This window comes from Neofelis nebulosa, chromosome 8 (assembly GCF_028018385.1).
Source record: "Neofelis nebulosa isolate mNeoNeb1 chromosome 8, mNeoNeb1.pri, whole genome shotgun sequence".
Classification (NCBI taxonomy): domain Eukaryota; kingdom Metazoa; phylum Chordata; class Mammalia; order Carnivora; family Felidae; genus Neofelis; species Neofelis nebulosa.
The window spans coordinates 95,679,343-95,696,779 of NC_080789.1; the positions used below are offsets into that span (position 1 = coordinate 95,679,343).

Consider the following 17,437-nt stretch of genomic DNA (forward strand, 5'->3'; position numbering starts at 1 on the left):
TAGGGATGCTGACTCATCTCAACACTTTCCACTTCCAGCAACAACCAATATGGACAAAGCAATTAAGTTTTAGAGTTTCACTGTACCTATTCCTCAGCACTGCTAATTAAATATACAACCAAAAAACAAGAGACAAGCTGTGGCTCACTGTTTCAGACCCTGTTGCCAGAAGCATTGATACACATGACAAATTACAGTAACATATGTTAGCTTCCGGACTTCCCAGGGTGGCTGTGATTAATATACTGTGCTGTCCTTCCTCCTTAAGGACCCTCTGAGACTCCAGATCAATTCTCTGAATCATCTTTTTCCAGGTGGTAATGGGCTATCCGTTCCCCACCAGACTGCGGCTCCTTGAGGCAGAGACCACATTCATCTTGTTTAGCTTCAATATGACTGGCACAGCTCTATGTAAGGTGCACAGCAGGTATTCAATTCATAGTTGTTGAATAAATGGATGCACAAATGAATAAATAAATAAGTAAATAAATAACATAATCCTTCTTGTGCTCAGTGGCACAGATCTTTGAACCCACTGGCTGGGGTTATGGGCACAGCAGTTTGACATGAGGGTCAAGGATGTGAACTCCAGAGACTCTCAGCTATACAGTTTGACCCCAGCTCTACCATTTACCAGCTATGGGACTTTGCCAAGTTCCTCAAACTCCCTATGTCTGTTTCCCCATATGCAAATGGCGAACAGAGGGATATTAGTCTACCCCATAGGATTATGTTGAGAGATAAATTTGTTCATAACACGTTATACACTTATACCAGTGCATAGTATACAAGAAGTACCATATGTTAGCTCCAGTGTTTTCATCATCTGTAACAAAATCAGGCTAGTCTGCATTGTGCCCAAACCCATGGCCTTGCCATTAGGAGTCCTGATATATAGCAATCTGTGTAAAACAATAACTAAAAAAAAGTCTCCAGGGGCGCCTGGGTGGCTTAGTCGGTTAAGCGTCCGACTTCAGCTCAGGTCACGATCTCGCGGTCCGTGAGTTCGAGCCCCGGGTCGGGCTCTGTGCTGACAGCTCAGAGCCTGGAGCCTGCTTCCGATTCTGTGTCTCCCTCTCTCTCTGCCCGTCCCCTGTTCATGCTCTGTCTCTCTCTGTCCCAAAAATAAATAAACGTTAAAAAAAAAAAAAATTTTTTTAAATAAAAAAAAGTCTCCAAATCTAAAAGGGGATAGGGAAAATTTTTACTTCAAAGGCTAATAGTCATAGACAAAAAAAATGTAATTAAAGTTCAATCATATAAAAGTCAATTAAAGTCAAAAGTCAACCCTCTAGGCTGAAGTTTCTCTCTGCAAACAGATCTATTCCTAAATTGCTTCTACAGATTACACAAGACCCAGAAGGTTTTTTTCTAATAATGTCAGAGAAGAGGGCAGCTTAGCATTCCCTAAAACATACCTAGATGTTTATTCCAGGGCCTGGATGATTAAAAAGTAGCTACTAGGGCATCCTCAGCCTCAAACCAGAGTTCCTGTATCAGTTTACAGACTACAGTTTGAATCCACTTTAATGGATGCTGTAGGACAAACCAGAAGCCCCCATGTACCTACACTGAAAATGCAACTTTTTTTTTTTTTTTTTTCCTGTAGTTGACATATATCACACACTCAATCAGGTTAAGTTGTGGTAAGGTTTAATAAAGAGACTGTTTACAAAGTTGTGGTCTGGGTACAGACAAACCACAAGGGATAGTGCAACCCCTTAGAACTGTTACCACTCCCAGGCACAAAGAGACAAGAGAGGAAGTGATTCCTGAAATCCCAAAAAAGAAAGTCCTATGAGAAGACCACCTTAAGAGAGGATGTGACCTATGATCAAGGATGTAGCCAGCCTGAGTTCACCCTGGCAGGGAGGGAGCCAAGGGAATAAATACCCTCCCCCCACTCTCTTCCTCTCCTCCAACTTCTTGCCTGTGCTTCCTATTGGCCAAACCCAATCAGAAGTTGGTAAGCAAGGTAGCCTGTTGACATAATGCCTACTGGTTGGCCTTCCAGTGCAGAGAGCAGGGTGGGAGACCAGAGAGAACGAGAGAGGACTAAACACGAGTAAAAAGAAAGCACCTGGCCAAGATATATGTGTGTAAAAATATATTAGAACATGAACAGAAGCTTTCTGCTGGGGATGGGAAGGTCAGATTGGATTAGCATTTACTATAATCTAAGAAGCAATGGAAAATTGGCCGGGAGAAAACTCAAGAACCCTGAGAACTAATGCTGTTCATTGGTGTGTAGACAAGTCACTTCCTCTCTGGATCTCAGCTTCTGTATTATGGGACTGGGCGACCCACTAAAAGTTCTTCCAGCTACAACTCTCCATGATTCCTTGAAATGAGCTTTGCTTACACACAGGAGCTTTCCAATAAGGTTAGTCACATATGATAGACCCATGATGACTTTCTATTGACTCCAGATCCTTTTCTATAGTGCCCTTCCAGAGACAACCCTCATGTTTTCTCTTAGTTCACAGCCCCTCCAATCAATGAACTTCTCCTGTAGCAGCCTCTATAAGACATGTCTCTTACCGACCGCACTCCCATTCCTTGAAGTTACGAAGGAGAGAAGTACATCGCGCAGGCCATCTCCATTCACATCAGCCAATTCCAACGGAGACAGGTCCCCACCTGATGAACACATAAAAACAAAAAAGTCCTGAGTTAAGTCACCACAAACCAGTTCTCCCAGGTTACAAAGGGAACAGACACAGAGCACTGCCAGCACCTCCCTAAAAAACAGGCAGACTTCTGGTTCCTAGATAAGACAGAGTACACACAGTACTGCCTATTCTTCTAAGTGCAGCTCAAGTCCCCAGGCATTACTGAGAAAACAAATGTAAGAAGACTCTGGAAGGCGCAGAGAAGGTAGCATGGCTAGAGACTGCAAAACCCAAGGAATGACAAGGTGATGACTCCCCTGGGCTTTCTTTTGGCCTGAAATGTCCCAGACGAGGTGCTGCAGAAGCTGGCAACCAGAAATGCCAGCAGGTACAGACAAAAAAGGTCCAAGAAAAGCTGGCTCCCCTAGCCAAAGGACCAGGAAAGGAGCAGCATAGCAAGACAGGCAAGTTTTAGATGACAAGTGTTCTACACCAACCAAACACCATACAGATAGAACTGTGCCCCCACCCCACCCCCACAGCAAAGGCCAAGTGAGAGCCTAGAGTTCCACTTTGCCCAGCTGTAATAAGGCACCCTTCCCCCAGCCCAACCAAGGTCACATCGGAGAAGGCCAGGTGGGGAGCCAGGACTTTCATCCCTGCCTAGTGCCCTCCACACACACAAGGGAAGCCTATAGTTTTACCCCTACCTGGCATGAATGAGGCAGCTCGCGCCGCCCCTGCCTGGGTGGTGTCAGCAGAGGCCTAGCAGGGAGTCTGGGCTTCCCACTGAGCGGTGACAAATAGATAGTGCCACCCTACCCCTCAACAGTGTGGAGTCAGAGGACACCTGCCAAAGTTGGAGAGAACTCATGCACAGCTGGTGGAAGTGTAAACTGGTACAACCACTATGGAAAATAATTTAATGTAAATTGAACACACACACACACCTTATGACCCAGCAGTATCACTCACAGGTTAATGCTCTACAGAAATGCTCACACACTGCATCAGCAAACATGTACAAGAATCTTCTTAACAGCATTATTTATTTTTTAAAAAATAGAAGTCACCTAAATGTTCATCAACAGTAAAATGAATCAATAAATCATGGGATAATCATACCATGGGAAATCAGTGATGAAAATGAGTAAGGTCCAGTTACAGTATATCAATATTGATGAACCTCAAAAAGCATTTTATAAACATGCTAAACAAAAAGAAAAAACAAGTCACAGAAGCCTGCTTAATTACATTTATACAAAATTCAAAACGGGAAAAATTACTTTACCTTGTGGTAAAACTTTAAAGAAAAGTAAAGAAATAATGACACAAAACTCAGGGCAGTAGAACTCCGGCAGGGAGAGGTGGCTTTGGTGAGGAGGGACACATGGCGATTTCAACGGTCTTTATAATGTCTTATTTCTCAAACTCGATGGTGGATACATCAATGATTTGTTCCTAGCCTTTACACCATATACAAATATTATAAGAGCTCACTTAGAACCATCAAAAAAGGAAAGAAGAGGTGTGCCTGGGTGGCTCAGTCAGTTGAGCATCCAACTCTTGATTTCAGCTCAGGTCATGATCACAGGGTCATGGGACTGAGCCCTGTGTTGGGCTCCAGGCTCTGAGCTGAGTGTGAAGCCTGCTTAAGATTCTCTCACTCTCTTTCTCTCTCACTCTCTCTCTTTCTCTCTCTCTCTCTCCCCCTCTGCCCTTCGCCCCTACTTGAGCTCTCTCTCTATATAAAATAAAAAAAATTTTTTTTTAATAAATTGAAATCTTTGAAAAAAGGAAGACAGGGAGAGATATCCTGTGTGGTGGGAATACAGCATACGTCACATCTACCCAGTCTTGCCTTAAGAGAAAGTAAAGGTGAGAACACAGAACTCATCAGAAGCTAAATCAACTAAAATTAGTGAAGTGTCAGAGGTAAAATACTTCTAAACGAAGATGATGTAGGGGTTTGGGAGTATTGTAGGGGAGGGAAAATTTCTCCTCTACCTTCTTAGGGTTCCTAGCTGGGACTGAGTAATAAAACATAATGAGATAACTGGTTAAGAAGACAGACTGACGTGACAGAAGGACTCAACGTTTACTGAATGAAATTTCACATGTACGTGGGAGGCCCCACAGAAAAATAAAGACCTGGAGAAGTGCTTACGTACTAGGTTGAACAAAGAGTGGTAGCCATGGGAAGGGAGCTAACACGTCTAAAGAGACTAAAGGAAGAGAAGAGTTATTTTAACAAGGTCTCTGCACAGACTTCCCTCAGCCTCAACCCCCTGTCTCTGTTGATTAGAAGGCTTCTTTCCTCCTGGTATTGGGAGGGCATCTTTCACATAGGAGTTTCATCTCCTGCTTTAGGGAAGAATTAAAGGTCAAGGTCAGAGTGCCCTTCTTGCATCTGCTGCTATTCATGTGCCTTCAACTCAAAATAAACAATATTTTGTTTGCTGTGACATATTTTGGGGTGGTGTTGTGAACCCCCGCACCCCAAGGCAGTTCATAAAAGACAGGACTGTTTGGCACTCACAGCTCAGATGGAATCGCATTCTGGACCCAGAGCAAGCGGTTTTAAAGAAACCTGCCCCAGAATGAGACAAAATAGCTAGAATTACTTGGGTGGCACCAACCTAACCATTAGGAGCAAGAAAGAAAACTTACCGCAAGAAAACAAGTCGACTTTACTTGAAAGAAATTATTTCAAAATTCAAATTGGGTGAGGCTCCTATAATCGACAAATGCCTGAGGGTCCTACAAAGCCCTGGCCTCCGCTCTGGCCAGGCCTTGAGCCTTACTTTTCTCTGTAAATAGCCCGTCTCACAGCTTTGCTCTCCCCTGACAGTGTTGGCTGCACTGCAAGGACCCAGCAAACCAATGCTCTGTCCTATCTGCATCTAATTAAGACCAACGCCAATAGAAACACAACAGAGCAGCGACCTTCCCAAGCTTCTGGAGCTGTATCAATCTTTTTGTTTTATTTCCAATTTTAACCTCCTAACCACCTCCACACACAGGGAGAGGAATGCTATATGACACACATTTCTTTGTAAAGACCTGGAGGGAATTTTCAACGCCATCAGCATACAGTTTTACAGAAGTTTTACAAAATTACATGTAAACTTGAAGTTTTCCACAATTGGGGCTGGAAATCCTGCAACTCACCTCTCTGGGGGCCCAGGTGGCGGCTCCAAGTGCTGTGCAGATCTCTGGGGGGACAGGGGATCAGGAAAGCACATACGAGCACCAGGATCATGGAGATGACCAAAGTTAGCAGGAAGACAGATGTGCGTACGTAAGACACGATGGAAGAGGTTGCCTTCTGCTCCAGGCCCCCAAGAGGTTCTGAGGGGTACCCCTCTGTGGCGACTTCTGAAAGATGCGGCTTTGCAGCCCCCACAGCCTCAGCATCTGAGTCAGGTTCTGGCACTTCTCCCAGAGGGCTCTTCCCGTTTTTGACCCCTCCATTCTTCTGCTGCAAGTTGAGCACAAGGTCATCCTCGCTCTCGTCACTGTCGGCCTGTGTGAGGGGGTCATATTCCCCTAGATCTGGACTTTTCTTCCCTGAAACACAGAAAGACGGAATGTCAGGAAGAACTAGGAAGGAAAAACCCTCAACAATTACATGGCAACTGTGAACAGCTAAAAGAACACACAGAAAACAAAATAACTTAAGTTTACAAACTTAAATCTTGATGGCTATCTATAAAACAGATGCCAGCAAAATGGGGAAAGAATGGGGGGGAAGAAAATCAGTGTTCTAGAATTATTGCTTTTATGACTTTAAAAAATTGGAAAAGAAACAAAGTGGCAAATTTCAAATACCTTTTTAGTTTTTTTTTTTTTTTCAATATATGGAATTTATTGTCAAATTGGTTTCCATACAACACCCAGTGCTCATCCCAAAAGGTGCCCTCCTCAATACCCATCACCCACCCTCCCCTCCCTCCCACCCCTATCAACCCTCAGTTTGTTCTCAGTTTTTAAGAGTCTCTTATGCTTTGGTACCTTTTTAGTTTTAAAAAAAAACTCTTAATTTGTGTGAATCTCACTAAAGAAAGACATGGCTCTTATATCAACCTTCCATATGCCTTATGTGCAGATTTCCTTTGATTTTCTTAGATCTGTGATGTTCCAATCCTTCCTGGAACTTGCCTAAACTTCAGAAGAATCGTTCTCTGGGCACTGCTTCTCACAGTCGGATATTCGTGGCTTCCTAATGGTCTCCACAGAAACAGCTTGCAAAGTAGAACACTGTCACCTGAAAACTCACTTCTGAGAAACTTCCCATGATTCTAAAGCCCTGTCAGTACATGTTTCAGTAAACACTGTTTACCTTTAAAAATGCTATTCCGACCAAGTATTTTAGGAGGGGTGGGATCAAGCAGGAATGCAGCGGTAAAGGATTTTTCTCAAAGCTGGCTTACACAACAAGCGCCCTATTTTTACTTAGACTCTACATTTATCTGGGGTGGCTGACAGGTGAAAATTATAGGAGAGCTGGAGCTCCCTATGTTGTTGGGAGCAACACTTGCTCCCAAGCCACTCCTTGACCCTCACCGCCAATGACTAACTGCTTTTATGCCTTTAGTTCATGCTATCACCATGCAAAACCAAGAAAAAATTTCCAGTGTTAGAAATTACATGGTAAGTTGTACTAACATAAACTCCATTGTTAAAGCTTTTATTAAGAAGAAATGTAAAGGGGCACCTAGGCTCAGTCAGTCGAGCGTCTGACTCTTGATTTCAGCTCAGGTCATGATCCCAGCATCGTGGGATCAAGCCCCACATCAGGCCCCTGTCAGACTCCATGCTGAGCATGGAGCCTGCTTAAGATTTTCTATCTCTTTCCTTCTGCCCCTCTCCCAACTCTCCCCTCCATCAATCAATCAATCAATCAATCAATCGTGTTTAAAAAAGAAATATAAAAAAGAAAATACGACCCAGTTAATTAAAAAGGAAAAAAGAAAAATTCTTGATGTTGATCTCTGCCTCTTATCACTGTGATCTTGGTGATGTCACTCCATATATTATGTCTCATTTACTCAAGACATAATATGATGCAATAAAACACTATATAGAAACCAATATGGGAAGTAAAATCTTTAGTGTAAAGCTTAGTGCTTGGTACACAGAAAATCAATAAATATTTTATTAAAAAAATAAACATTGATGGGTATTGAGGAGGGCACCTTTTGGGATGAGCACTGGGTGTTGTATGGAAACCAATTTGACAATAAACTTCATATATTGAAAAAAAAAAACATTACACAGATATACTTTATAACATTAAGTATTTTACAAAAAAAAGCACAGAAGATACTGAGCAAACTGGCATTCTATTAACTAGACACTCCTACGTATTTTCACTTTCAAAGCTATTCATTTTATCAACAAATATTGGATTTGTCTTGTAAAGGCACAAATTGTAAGAAAATAGACCAATTATTAGGAATTTAATTCAAAATAGTATTTCCAAATTATGCTATAAAGTCAGTACAGGTTTTAAGCTAATCTTCTACAATTTATATATCTACTCCGTGAACCAAATTATTTTATTAATTAGGGTACCCCATTTTCTAACTGTCCCATATAATTTTAGTTACAATAATCTGCAAACAGAACCATAGGCTGTTATAATAATATTAACTCTAAAACTTAAAACAAAAAATTTTTTTAACTAAAAGGATATACCTGGTGGGATTAAAAATGTGATATATACTTCCCATGGATTACTATCCCACCTTAAAAAGTAAAGAAACTCTAACATGCTATATAATACAGACGAACCTTGAAGGCATTATGCTAAGTGAAATAAACAGAGACACTGTATGATTCTTATATGAGATATTTACCTAGATTAATCAAATTCATAGAAACAAATTAGAATGTAGTTTCCAGGGCCTGGGAGTATGGGTAAATGGGGATTTGTTATTATTTAATGGGTACAGGTTTCCCTCACTATCCAAAAGTAGGGTATTCCTGTCAAAATCCTCCTAAGCTGTAATAGCATAAAACAAAGAAGGAATTATCATTAATTTATATGGAAAATTTTTTTGAGCTTTCCCAGACCCAAGCAATAACCTCTCCTAGGCTTTTCTGATACCTCAGGGCACATCTTGCTAATGGATGCACAAAATAAGTTGGGATAAAGCACAGATGCCCCCAGACACAGTTCAAAGCCCTGGCGGCTTGGGGCTGAGATGCTGAGGGTGGTTCCCAGGCAAGGAGTTCGGCGGGACCCCTCCCACAGCTGGGGTGAGCGCTGCCTCTCTAATGACTTGCTGCAAAACAAGCACCGAATGCTCTTTTCATTTTTTGCCTTTTTTCACAAAAGCGAAAATCCTCTTTGGATTTCTTTAGGTTAGTGAAAATAGGCACTGACACAGGTCTTTCATAAAAGCAAAGGGACATAATGCAAACTATCAAAGAGCGGGGGATGCCTTACAGAGTTTCAGCTTTGCTAGACAAAGTGCTAGACACTGGTTGCACAACAATGTGAATATGCTTAACAATACTACATTTAAAATTGGTTACATTTTAAACATGCATTTAAAAATGGTTGAGAGGGTGACTTTTATGTGTATTTTACCATGATTTCAATTTTTTTTTTTTATCGTTTATTTATTTTTGAGACAGAGAGAGACAGAGCATGAACGGGGGAGGGGCAGAGAGAGAGGGAGACACAGAATCAGAAGCAGGCTCCAGGCTCTGAGCCATCAGCCCAGAGCCCGACGCGGGGCTCGAACTCACGGACCATGAGATTGTGACCTGAGCTGAAGTCGGACGCTTAACCGACTGAGCCACCCAGGCACCCCTAAATTTTTTTAATTAAAAAAAAAAGACTATATCTAACAAAGAGGAAATCAAACACCCACCATGCAGTCACTCAGCATACACCTGAACATAAGCAGTGTGAGGGAAACTCACTGCCCTCCAATCCAGAAAGCAGTTCCATACACTGATTCGAGAATTTGTTTCTGGCCATTTGCCGATTATCTGCCCTAGTTCTAACTTCTGGGACCCCTCTTCCACATGCAAGTCCTTCAAAACGTGAAGACACCAGTCATAAGAAAAGTATGGCATGGTGTTTAAGAGTTCAAGTCTTTACAGGCAGACAGACAGACAAGACAGACAGTCAAATCTCGGCTCCATCTCTTTTTAATCATGTGACCTCAATTAATTTCTCAGCTTTAGTAAGCCTTATTCTCCCCATTTCTGAAATGGGGCAATTATTTTTCCCACCTCATGCAACTATTTTTGAGGATTAAATAAGATAACATATGCATGGACCTTAGGGTCTGGCTTATAGTTGCAGTCAACAGATTTCAGCTTCTATTATTACTGTTGGCATTATTTCTCCCAACTGCCCAATCTTGTCTTCCCCGGGTTAAATGTCTCCACCTCCTTCAACTCATCACTTGAAGAAGCACCATTTCACGTGTCCTCAACATCCTGGTCGCTCTGCTCTGGACACAATGTGATATGTCAGTGCTTCTTAAAGTATGGTTCTTGGAACTGGATACAATCCCCAGGGTGCAGTCTGACCAGGCCAGGGGAGGGCAGAACCATGTCCTCCCTAATCTAGAGAATACGCTACAATTCGATTACTGTAACCTAATATCTTGCCAGCTTTCTTGGCAGTCACATCACACAACTGATTCAACTCAAACTCCCAAGTATTGTCTACATACACTCAGGCCATCTTATATAATGGTACAATTGGATTTTTAGCATCAAGTGAAAAATTTAGCATTGATACTTACTAAATTCAACCTTGCTTGTCAGTTGCCACCTTGCAACAAATATACCAGTCTAAAACAGTCAAAGTAAAACCATTACTAAAATATTGGCTAACAAAACAGTTTAAAAGAAATGCATTTTATGATATCACACACTATCACAGGCAGGAAGAGAACTTGGCTGCATATGCTACAGAAACTAGTAAAATCTTTACTAAACCTATAAAAATAATTTGCAAGCATCCTTTGAAAATCAGCTGCTCTTGAAATGGTCTCTGTAAAATACTATATACTTCCAGTTGATGATAACAAAGGAAAGCATTTCTGTCAGTAGTCGTCCTAAAAACTGGGGGGTGGAGGGAGGGGTGTAATAAAATGGGAGAAAAGAAAACAACCACATTCCCAAACTACAATTTATGAAAAATTGTTGCCAAATGCAGCAAAACTTGTATCCTATTGAGGAAGCACAGTAAGAGTAGATACATGCATCTCAGGTCCCCACCAGTGAGCAGAGTTCACAGAGTTAATAATGACAACAATAAAGGTGATGGCAATAATGATAACTGAAAAGTAGGAGTGCCTACTATCCTGGGCACTGGTCCAAGCATGTTAATTCATTCCACCCTCATGACAACCCTGGAAGGTAGGTATCGTTGTTGTTGTTGTTGTTGTTGTTGTTGTTGTTGTTGTTATTCCCATTTTACCAACAAGAAATGAAAATATAGACAGATAAGTTGCATAAGATCACAGAACTAGGGAGAAAGAGAGCCAGGATTCAAACTCAGGCAATCTGACTACAGAATTCACAATCCTAACCAATCAATTGTATTACCTCCCTTGTTCCATGGATATATAGCCAAACTGGTTATTTCTTGCTTAGAAAGACCAAGTCCGGGGTCCCAAAGGCATCAATGGGCCCCATTCAACACCACAGACTCAAAAGCAAGGTAAGAGTACATGAGAAAGGCTTCTATGTTTACAGGAAGCAGGCTGTCAGCCTGGCAGGTAAGAAAAGTAGCTGTACACAGTCAGACCTGAAGAGGGGGATTTTTTTTTTTTTTTTTAAACAGGCTGGGGCCCAAGTAGATTAAATTCTAGCTTCTAACTGCCCTGGCTCACTCCCCCAGCCTCTGCCTGCATGTCAGCCAAGAGCTAGCTATAAAACAAATGACCATTAAATATGATTTATAAAAAAAATAAAAAATAAATAAATAAATAAATAAATAAATATGATTTATAATCAGAAAGAAGCCATCATTAGTACTTATTCTATGAGATACTTCAAAGTTCTGCAAATATTCAAGAAAGAAGTTACAAAAAAACAAAGCCAACAAAATCTACTGAGGAACCAATGCTGGACAAATTATGCCACAAAATGGAAGAAATAATGAACAGATACTTCCCCAGAGAATCCAAGAAATTAAAGAAAACAGTTTCTCTGAAATAAGAGTACACACACACACACACACACACACACATAATATTTCTAAGAATAAAGGACAACTGAATAGAGAAGATGAGAAGTAAACAAGCAGGGCTCAGAAAATCAATGGAAAAAATAATAAAACAAGTTTAGAAAAGATACCCTTACTGGAATGAGCAAACAGGCAGACATGGCTGAAAAGAGTCCGAGATATAAAGGGCAGACGGTGGAAAATCAAGCAAAATGAAATGGAAACAAGAATGGCTGGTAGTTCCAAGCACTTAGTGTGCCCTCTTCCACACCCTTTTACTGCCTTATCTCTGCAAATCTTCATAACAACTTTTGGAGACAGAAACATTATTATCTCCGTTTTCAAGATGAAGAAACTGAGGTTTGGAAGTTTAAGTAACTGGGCCCACAGTTAAACAGCAAGTAAGCAATAATGCAAGCATTCAAATCCAGGCAGTCTGGTTTTGAGGTCTCCCATGGAAAAGATCAAGACTTTCAAGAAGACTAAAAAGGCATAGATACAGACAGCAAAAGTGACCCCATATATGCGTAACTGAAGAAGACAACGGAAAAGAAAATGGAACAAAAAACAATAATTAAAAGACATGCCAAACAAGCTCCTGTAATACAGCAAGACCCAAAATGGTAAAGGGTACACTGAGTCCCAAGAAAAACTGATACAGAATAATCAATACTGAAATATATTGCAAAAAAGGGGCTAAACTTCAAGGACAAAAAAAGAATCATATATGAGCAGCCAAGCCAACGGAAAGAGAATCCAGTCACTAAAGATGGGAACAAAAACCAGGCTAACTTAGTAGTGCAATTGCTGGGTTGTAGGGTTTTGAAGGGGCACATGCACCCCAATGCTTACAGCAGCACTATTAACAATAGCCAAAGTATGGAAAGAGCCCAAATGTCCATCTACGGATGAATGAATAAAGAAGATGTGGTGTACACACACACACACACACACACACACACACACACACACAATGGAGTATTACTCAGCAATCAAAAAGAATGAAATCTCGCCATTTGCAACTACGTGGATGGAACTAGAGGATATTATGCTAACTGAAATTAGAGAAGGACAAATATCGTATGACTTCACACATACGTGGAATTTAAGATATCAAACAGATAAGCATAAGGGAAGGGAAGCAAAAACAATATAAAAACAGGAAAGGGGACAAAACATAAGAGACTCCTAAACAGAGGGTAACTGGAGGGGTTGTGGGAGGGGGGATGGGCTAAATGGGTAAGGGGCATTAAGAAATCTACTCCTGAAATCACTGTTGCACTATATGCTAACTAACTTGGATGTAAATTTTAAAAATAAAATAAAATAATCAGGCTAACTTCTCGTCAGTAACCTATATTATCAAAAGATAGTGTATTTTTCCAGACATTACACAAAGCCCAGCTTAATTATTCCAGACTATAAACTTGATCAGAGAACTCCTATGTAAATATGTTGGCTATCTTTCACAGAAAGACAAGGGATTGTGAAGTATAAAGTACACCAACTTGCCTGAAGTTATAATCATGATCAAATCCACACTTCAGAAGGCAGGGCACTTTAGCACTTTTTTCTCTACTGATTACAGCCACCACCCATATTTTTAATCAATGAAAGGTTTTCAAAGAATAAAGGAGAGGATACTGATTTCATAATGTATCAACATAAATGAGCTTTCCACAGCTATCACTTTTCACCTTAGGAAGACTGAGGATGCCAGTTAAACAGCATTCCCAAAATGGTACAGAGGAAAACAGGAAGGAAGTACAACTGTATCTTTCCCAGGTATGTTCAGGAAAACATGGTGTAAAACACACCATTCTGTGATATGTGCTATACATAGACTACACTCTACTGCAATTAAAGGTAAATCACATCATAGATTAGATTATCCAGGGCCCATAACGATTCTAAATTACACATAATAAAACACATCATTACAGTAACACTGCGCTCTGATATACCTTTCAGGGTTTGACCTTCAAACTTTAAAATGGACTAAAAAAAATATTTACTTAAGATAAGTTGTTCCACAGGCTGCTTTATGAATGTCACATTGTCCTTCTGTTACTAATTTACCCTATCATATGCATGTGAGCCAAACATCTTTCCATCTTGGGCTTAGTGGAAGGGTAAGAGACTGAAATAGATTCCAAGCAACTGTCCTTTCTTCACCAACTTGATGACATCTGTCATTAGCTCACTGTTACATTAGGCCTTCCTTCAGGAAGCACATTCCTAAATGAGCCTGGTGCTAACAAAGATGATAATAAGAACTAACACTTACTGAATAATAACAAACCTCTTCAGTACATCCATTTCTTCTACTAAGACAAATAATCCCGTGGCGCCTGGGTGGCTCAGTCAGTTAAGCATCCAACTTCGGCTCAGGTCATGATCTCACGGTTCATGGGCTCATGCCCCGTATCCGGCTCTGTGCTGACAGCACGGAACCTGGAGCCTACTTCAGATTCTGTGTCTCCCTCTCTCTCGCCCCTCTCCAGCTCGCACTCTCTCTCTCTCAAAAATAAATAAACTTTGGAAAAAAATTTTTTTTTATTTTTTTTTAACATTTATGTATTTTTGAGACAGAGAGAGACAGAGCATGAACGGGGGAGGGTCAGAGAGAGGGGGAGACACAGAATCCGAAACAGGCTCCAGGCTCTGAGCTGTCAGCACAGAGCCTGACGCAGGGCTTGAACTCACGGACCGCGAGATAATGACCTGAGCCGAAGTCGGACGCTTAACCGACTGAGCCACCCAGGCGCCCCCCAAGAAATTTTAAGCCAAATAACCCCATGAGGTAAATATGTAGCAGAGTGTGCAGTACCTAAAGAATTTTCCACAATAATAGTATTACGACACATGAACAAACTAAAGCTTAAAAAGATTAAATAACCAATCTGGTAAACACTGGACTTGAACCCAAAGCTGTGTCATGCTCTTAGTTACCATTCTAGTCTGCTTCCTTACACATAGAAATAGTGAGGATGTCACTGTGGTGATCATTTTGCAATATATACAAATATCGAATCATTACGTTGTATACCTAAAACTAATAGGATGTGTCAATTAGACTTCAGTTTAAAAAAAAGAGACGATGTTAACTAAGGTAACATAACATAGTAGCCCAAACTGGATAACAGCCTCACAGTCCCAATCACAGGAAATCCAAAAAAAAGTTATTAAGAAGGCAACTTCTACCTAATATAAAAACTAAAAATTGTATTTGGGGCAGTGGGGAGAAACGACAAAAGAGAGACAAGCAAAAAGTACTAACAAAAACAAACAAAAGAAACCACAACCCACATCATCGAAGAGAACACATGGCCATTGCACCCGGGCCTTAAAAAGTATGGAACATACCTGTCTCTTCAGGTCCAAGGCGCTGTTCAAACACAGGCCCAAGGACCAGACTATACTTTCCCTACCCTGTCAGCTGACTGAGTTACTGCAACTGAATACTCCAGGGAGTGATAGTGTCACAGCCTTACGACGTGAGAATGCAAAAGAGCTCAAGAGTTTCAAAAGCGTTTTTCTTGCATTCCCGTCCTTAGAGAAGAATAATATCTATGCCGGAAAAAAAGAAAAGGAACTTAAAAGAAATAAATCTAAATATGTCTGACATCTCATTATCCTTGGAGAGGATATCATCCTACACTAAGGATATACAAACTCTCTTTAAAGTTAATTAATCCTGGGGCACCTGGGTGGCTCAGTCGGTTGAGTGTCTAACTTTTGATTTCGGCTCAGGTCATGATCCCAGGATCGTGGGATGGAGCCCCACGTCCAGCTCAGTGTGGAGTCTGCTTAAGATTCTCTCTCTCTCTCTCTGCCCCTCTTCCCCGCTTGTACTCTCTCTGCATTCTCTTAAAAAAAACAAACAAAAAAAACTAATCCTGCAGATAAAGGCACACATCCATCCCCCACTTCATTCCAATGTTACATACACATTCCAAGACAGATATTATCAATGTTCCTTCCAATGTTCTAATGAGCCCATGTCAGGGGAAAAATGTCTCAGGTCACGAAGTCTGGGGACAGAAATGCAAATTCATACCCAACCCAGTGTCATCCATGGCACAATGTGGCAGCAGGCTGGAAGCTCCTTTAGAATAAAGTCCCTGTGATACACCCTGTGATGCCATATGCTGGATTATCCACCAGACACCAAACTAGCCCTTTCTTCTGATGCCAGTGAAAGCAACTGTTTTTCCTACTAACCCTGCTTTTCCCACTATCACCGTATCAGCAAATGCCTGTTTGCAGCTTAATGTTCAAAATTTATTTGGGCAGTACAAATATACTTTTATTTAAAAAAGCAAGCTTGTAGCGGCACAGTCCCATTCTGGAGGTTTAAGAGAAAATTTTTAAAAACTTGAAGCTGCTGCCCAAAGTACTGAATTAGCTTTAGAAGTTGTCGACACTACCAGTGTGCCTCCTTAAAGAACATTCCACAATTTATCTGTAACTTTCAGGGGCCAAATCCTTTCCCTCCTCAATACTTAGCCTTGAGAGCCAGAGGCTGATCAATAGGAATCAAACCCCAGGATCTAGAATCAAGAGACCCCAGCCAGAGGTTCTAGTCCAGGCGTTTCCAATACCGTTTTTGCGACCTTGGGACAAGTCAATTAGCCAAATAACTCTCATTTTCCTCTTCTGTAAACCAGAAGGGGTAAACACCTGTCCCGCTTACCTTATGGCTGCGTCAGTGGTGTCATTAAGCGGAGAGGCTGCTCCAGAGGGTGGCCCGCTGTCCTGCAGCTCCTGTCCCCCCTCGCCCGCAGGGCCAGCCCAAGACAGAAAGAACTGGGGACCCTGCGGTATGTGGTCCACGGCGCTCAGGAAAGGATGCTCCCCTCACCAGCCCTCCCTTTGGGATGGCGGCGACGCGCGCTCTGACTGCCGCCCTCGAAGCAACGCCCGCCTGCTCCAGGCCACCAGCCCCGCGCGCCTCCAGCGCTCCCTCCCTTGAGTCTCCCAAGCTCGCCCCGCGCCCGCGACCCCCGACCAGCCTGGCGCCCCTCTCGCCCCCTGGTGGTGACAGACCCCCAGCCCGTGGGGGCTGCACCGGCTCGCCTCCGCGCGCCTGCATCTACGCTGGGGCTGGGGCCAGGCCCCGACCGGCTTCGCCTCCAGCGCCTCGCCTCCCAGTCTCCCCAGGGCCCGCGGGAGCAGGGTGGTCGCGAGGCTGCGACTCCTTACCCGGGAGCTTGAGCGCCCTGGACAGCACAGTCGCCATGGCGGAGGCCCCGGTGCGCGTGCGCGCGCCCGCTTCCTGCCGGGAAGTGTAGTTCGCAGCGGGCCGTGCGCGGGACTGGGACCGGGGAAGGTGGGAGCCGCGAGGCAGAGCAGAGCCGGGGGAGGCGCGGGGTTGCGGCACCGTAGTCCACGTGCACGCTTCTGCCCGCTCTCCTCCCGCCCACTCGGAGCCAGACCCCTTTCCCGGCAAGTCACTTCACTGCTCTGAGTCTCACTTTCCTGCTCAGTGAAATGGGGAAATAAGAACTACCCCGGAGGCTTCCAGTGAGAAGGGAATGAGATAGCAGGTATTAAAGCAGGAACTGGTTGTGAAATGAGCCTGGGCTTTGGAGTTAGACGGGATTTGAATCCTACCTGCATA

At 42.5% G+C, this 17,437-nt stretch overlaps 1 protein-coding gene across 1 annotated transcript in view; it reads right to left on the bottom strand.

Moving 5' to 3' along the window:
* The window catches only part of FAM234B (family with sequence similarity 234 member B), a 36,180-nt gene extending 19,029 nt beyond the window's left edge, over positions 1 to 17,151 (bottom strand). The window contains exons 1-3 of the mRNA XM_058743612.1: positions 17,020 to 17,151; positions 5,784 to 6,182; positions 2,542 to 2,640 (exon numbers count right to left, since the gene is read on the bottom strand). Coding sequence (XP_058599595.1) covers positions 2,542 to 2,640; positions 5,784 to 6,182; positions 17,020 to 17,056 — 535 coding nt within the window. The 5' untranslated portion in view covers positions 17,057 to 17,151. The remainder of the gene's footprint in view (positions 1 to 2,541; positions 2,641 to 5,783; positions 6,183 to 17,019) is intronic.
* Between the last annotated feature and the right edge of the window lie 286 nt (positions 17,152 to 17,437).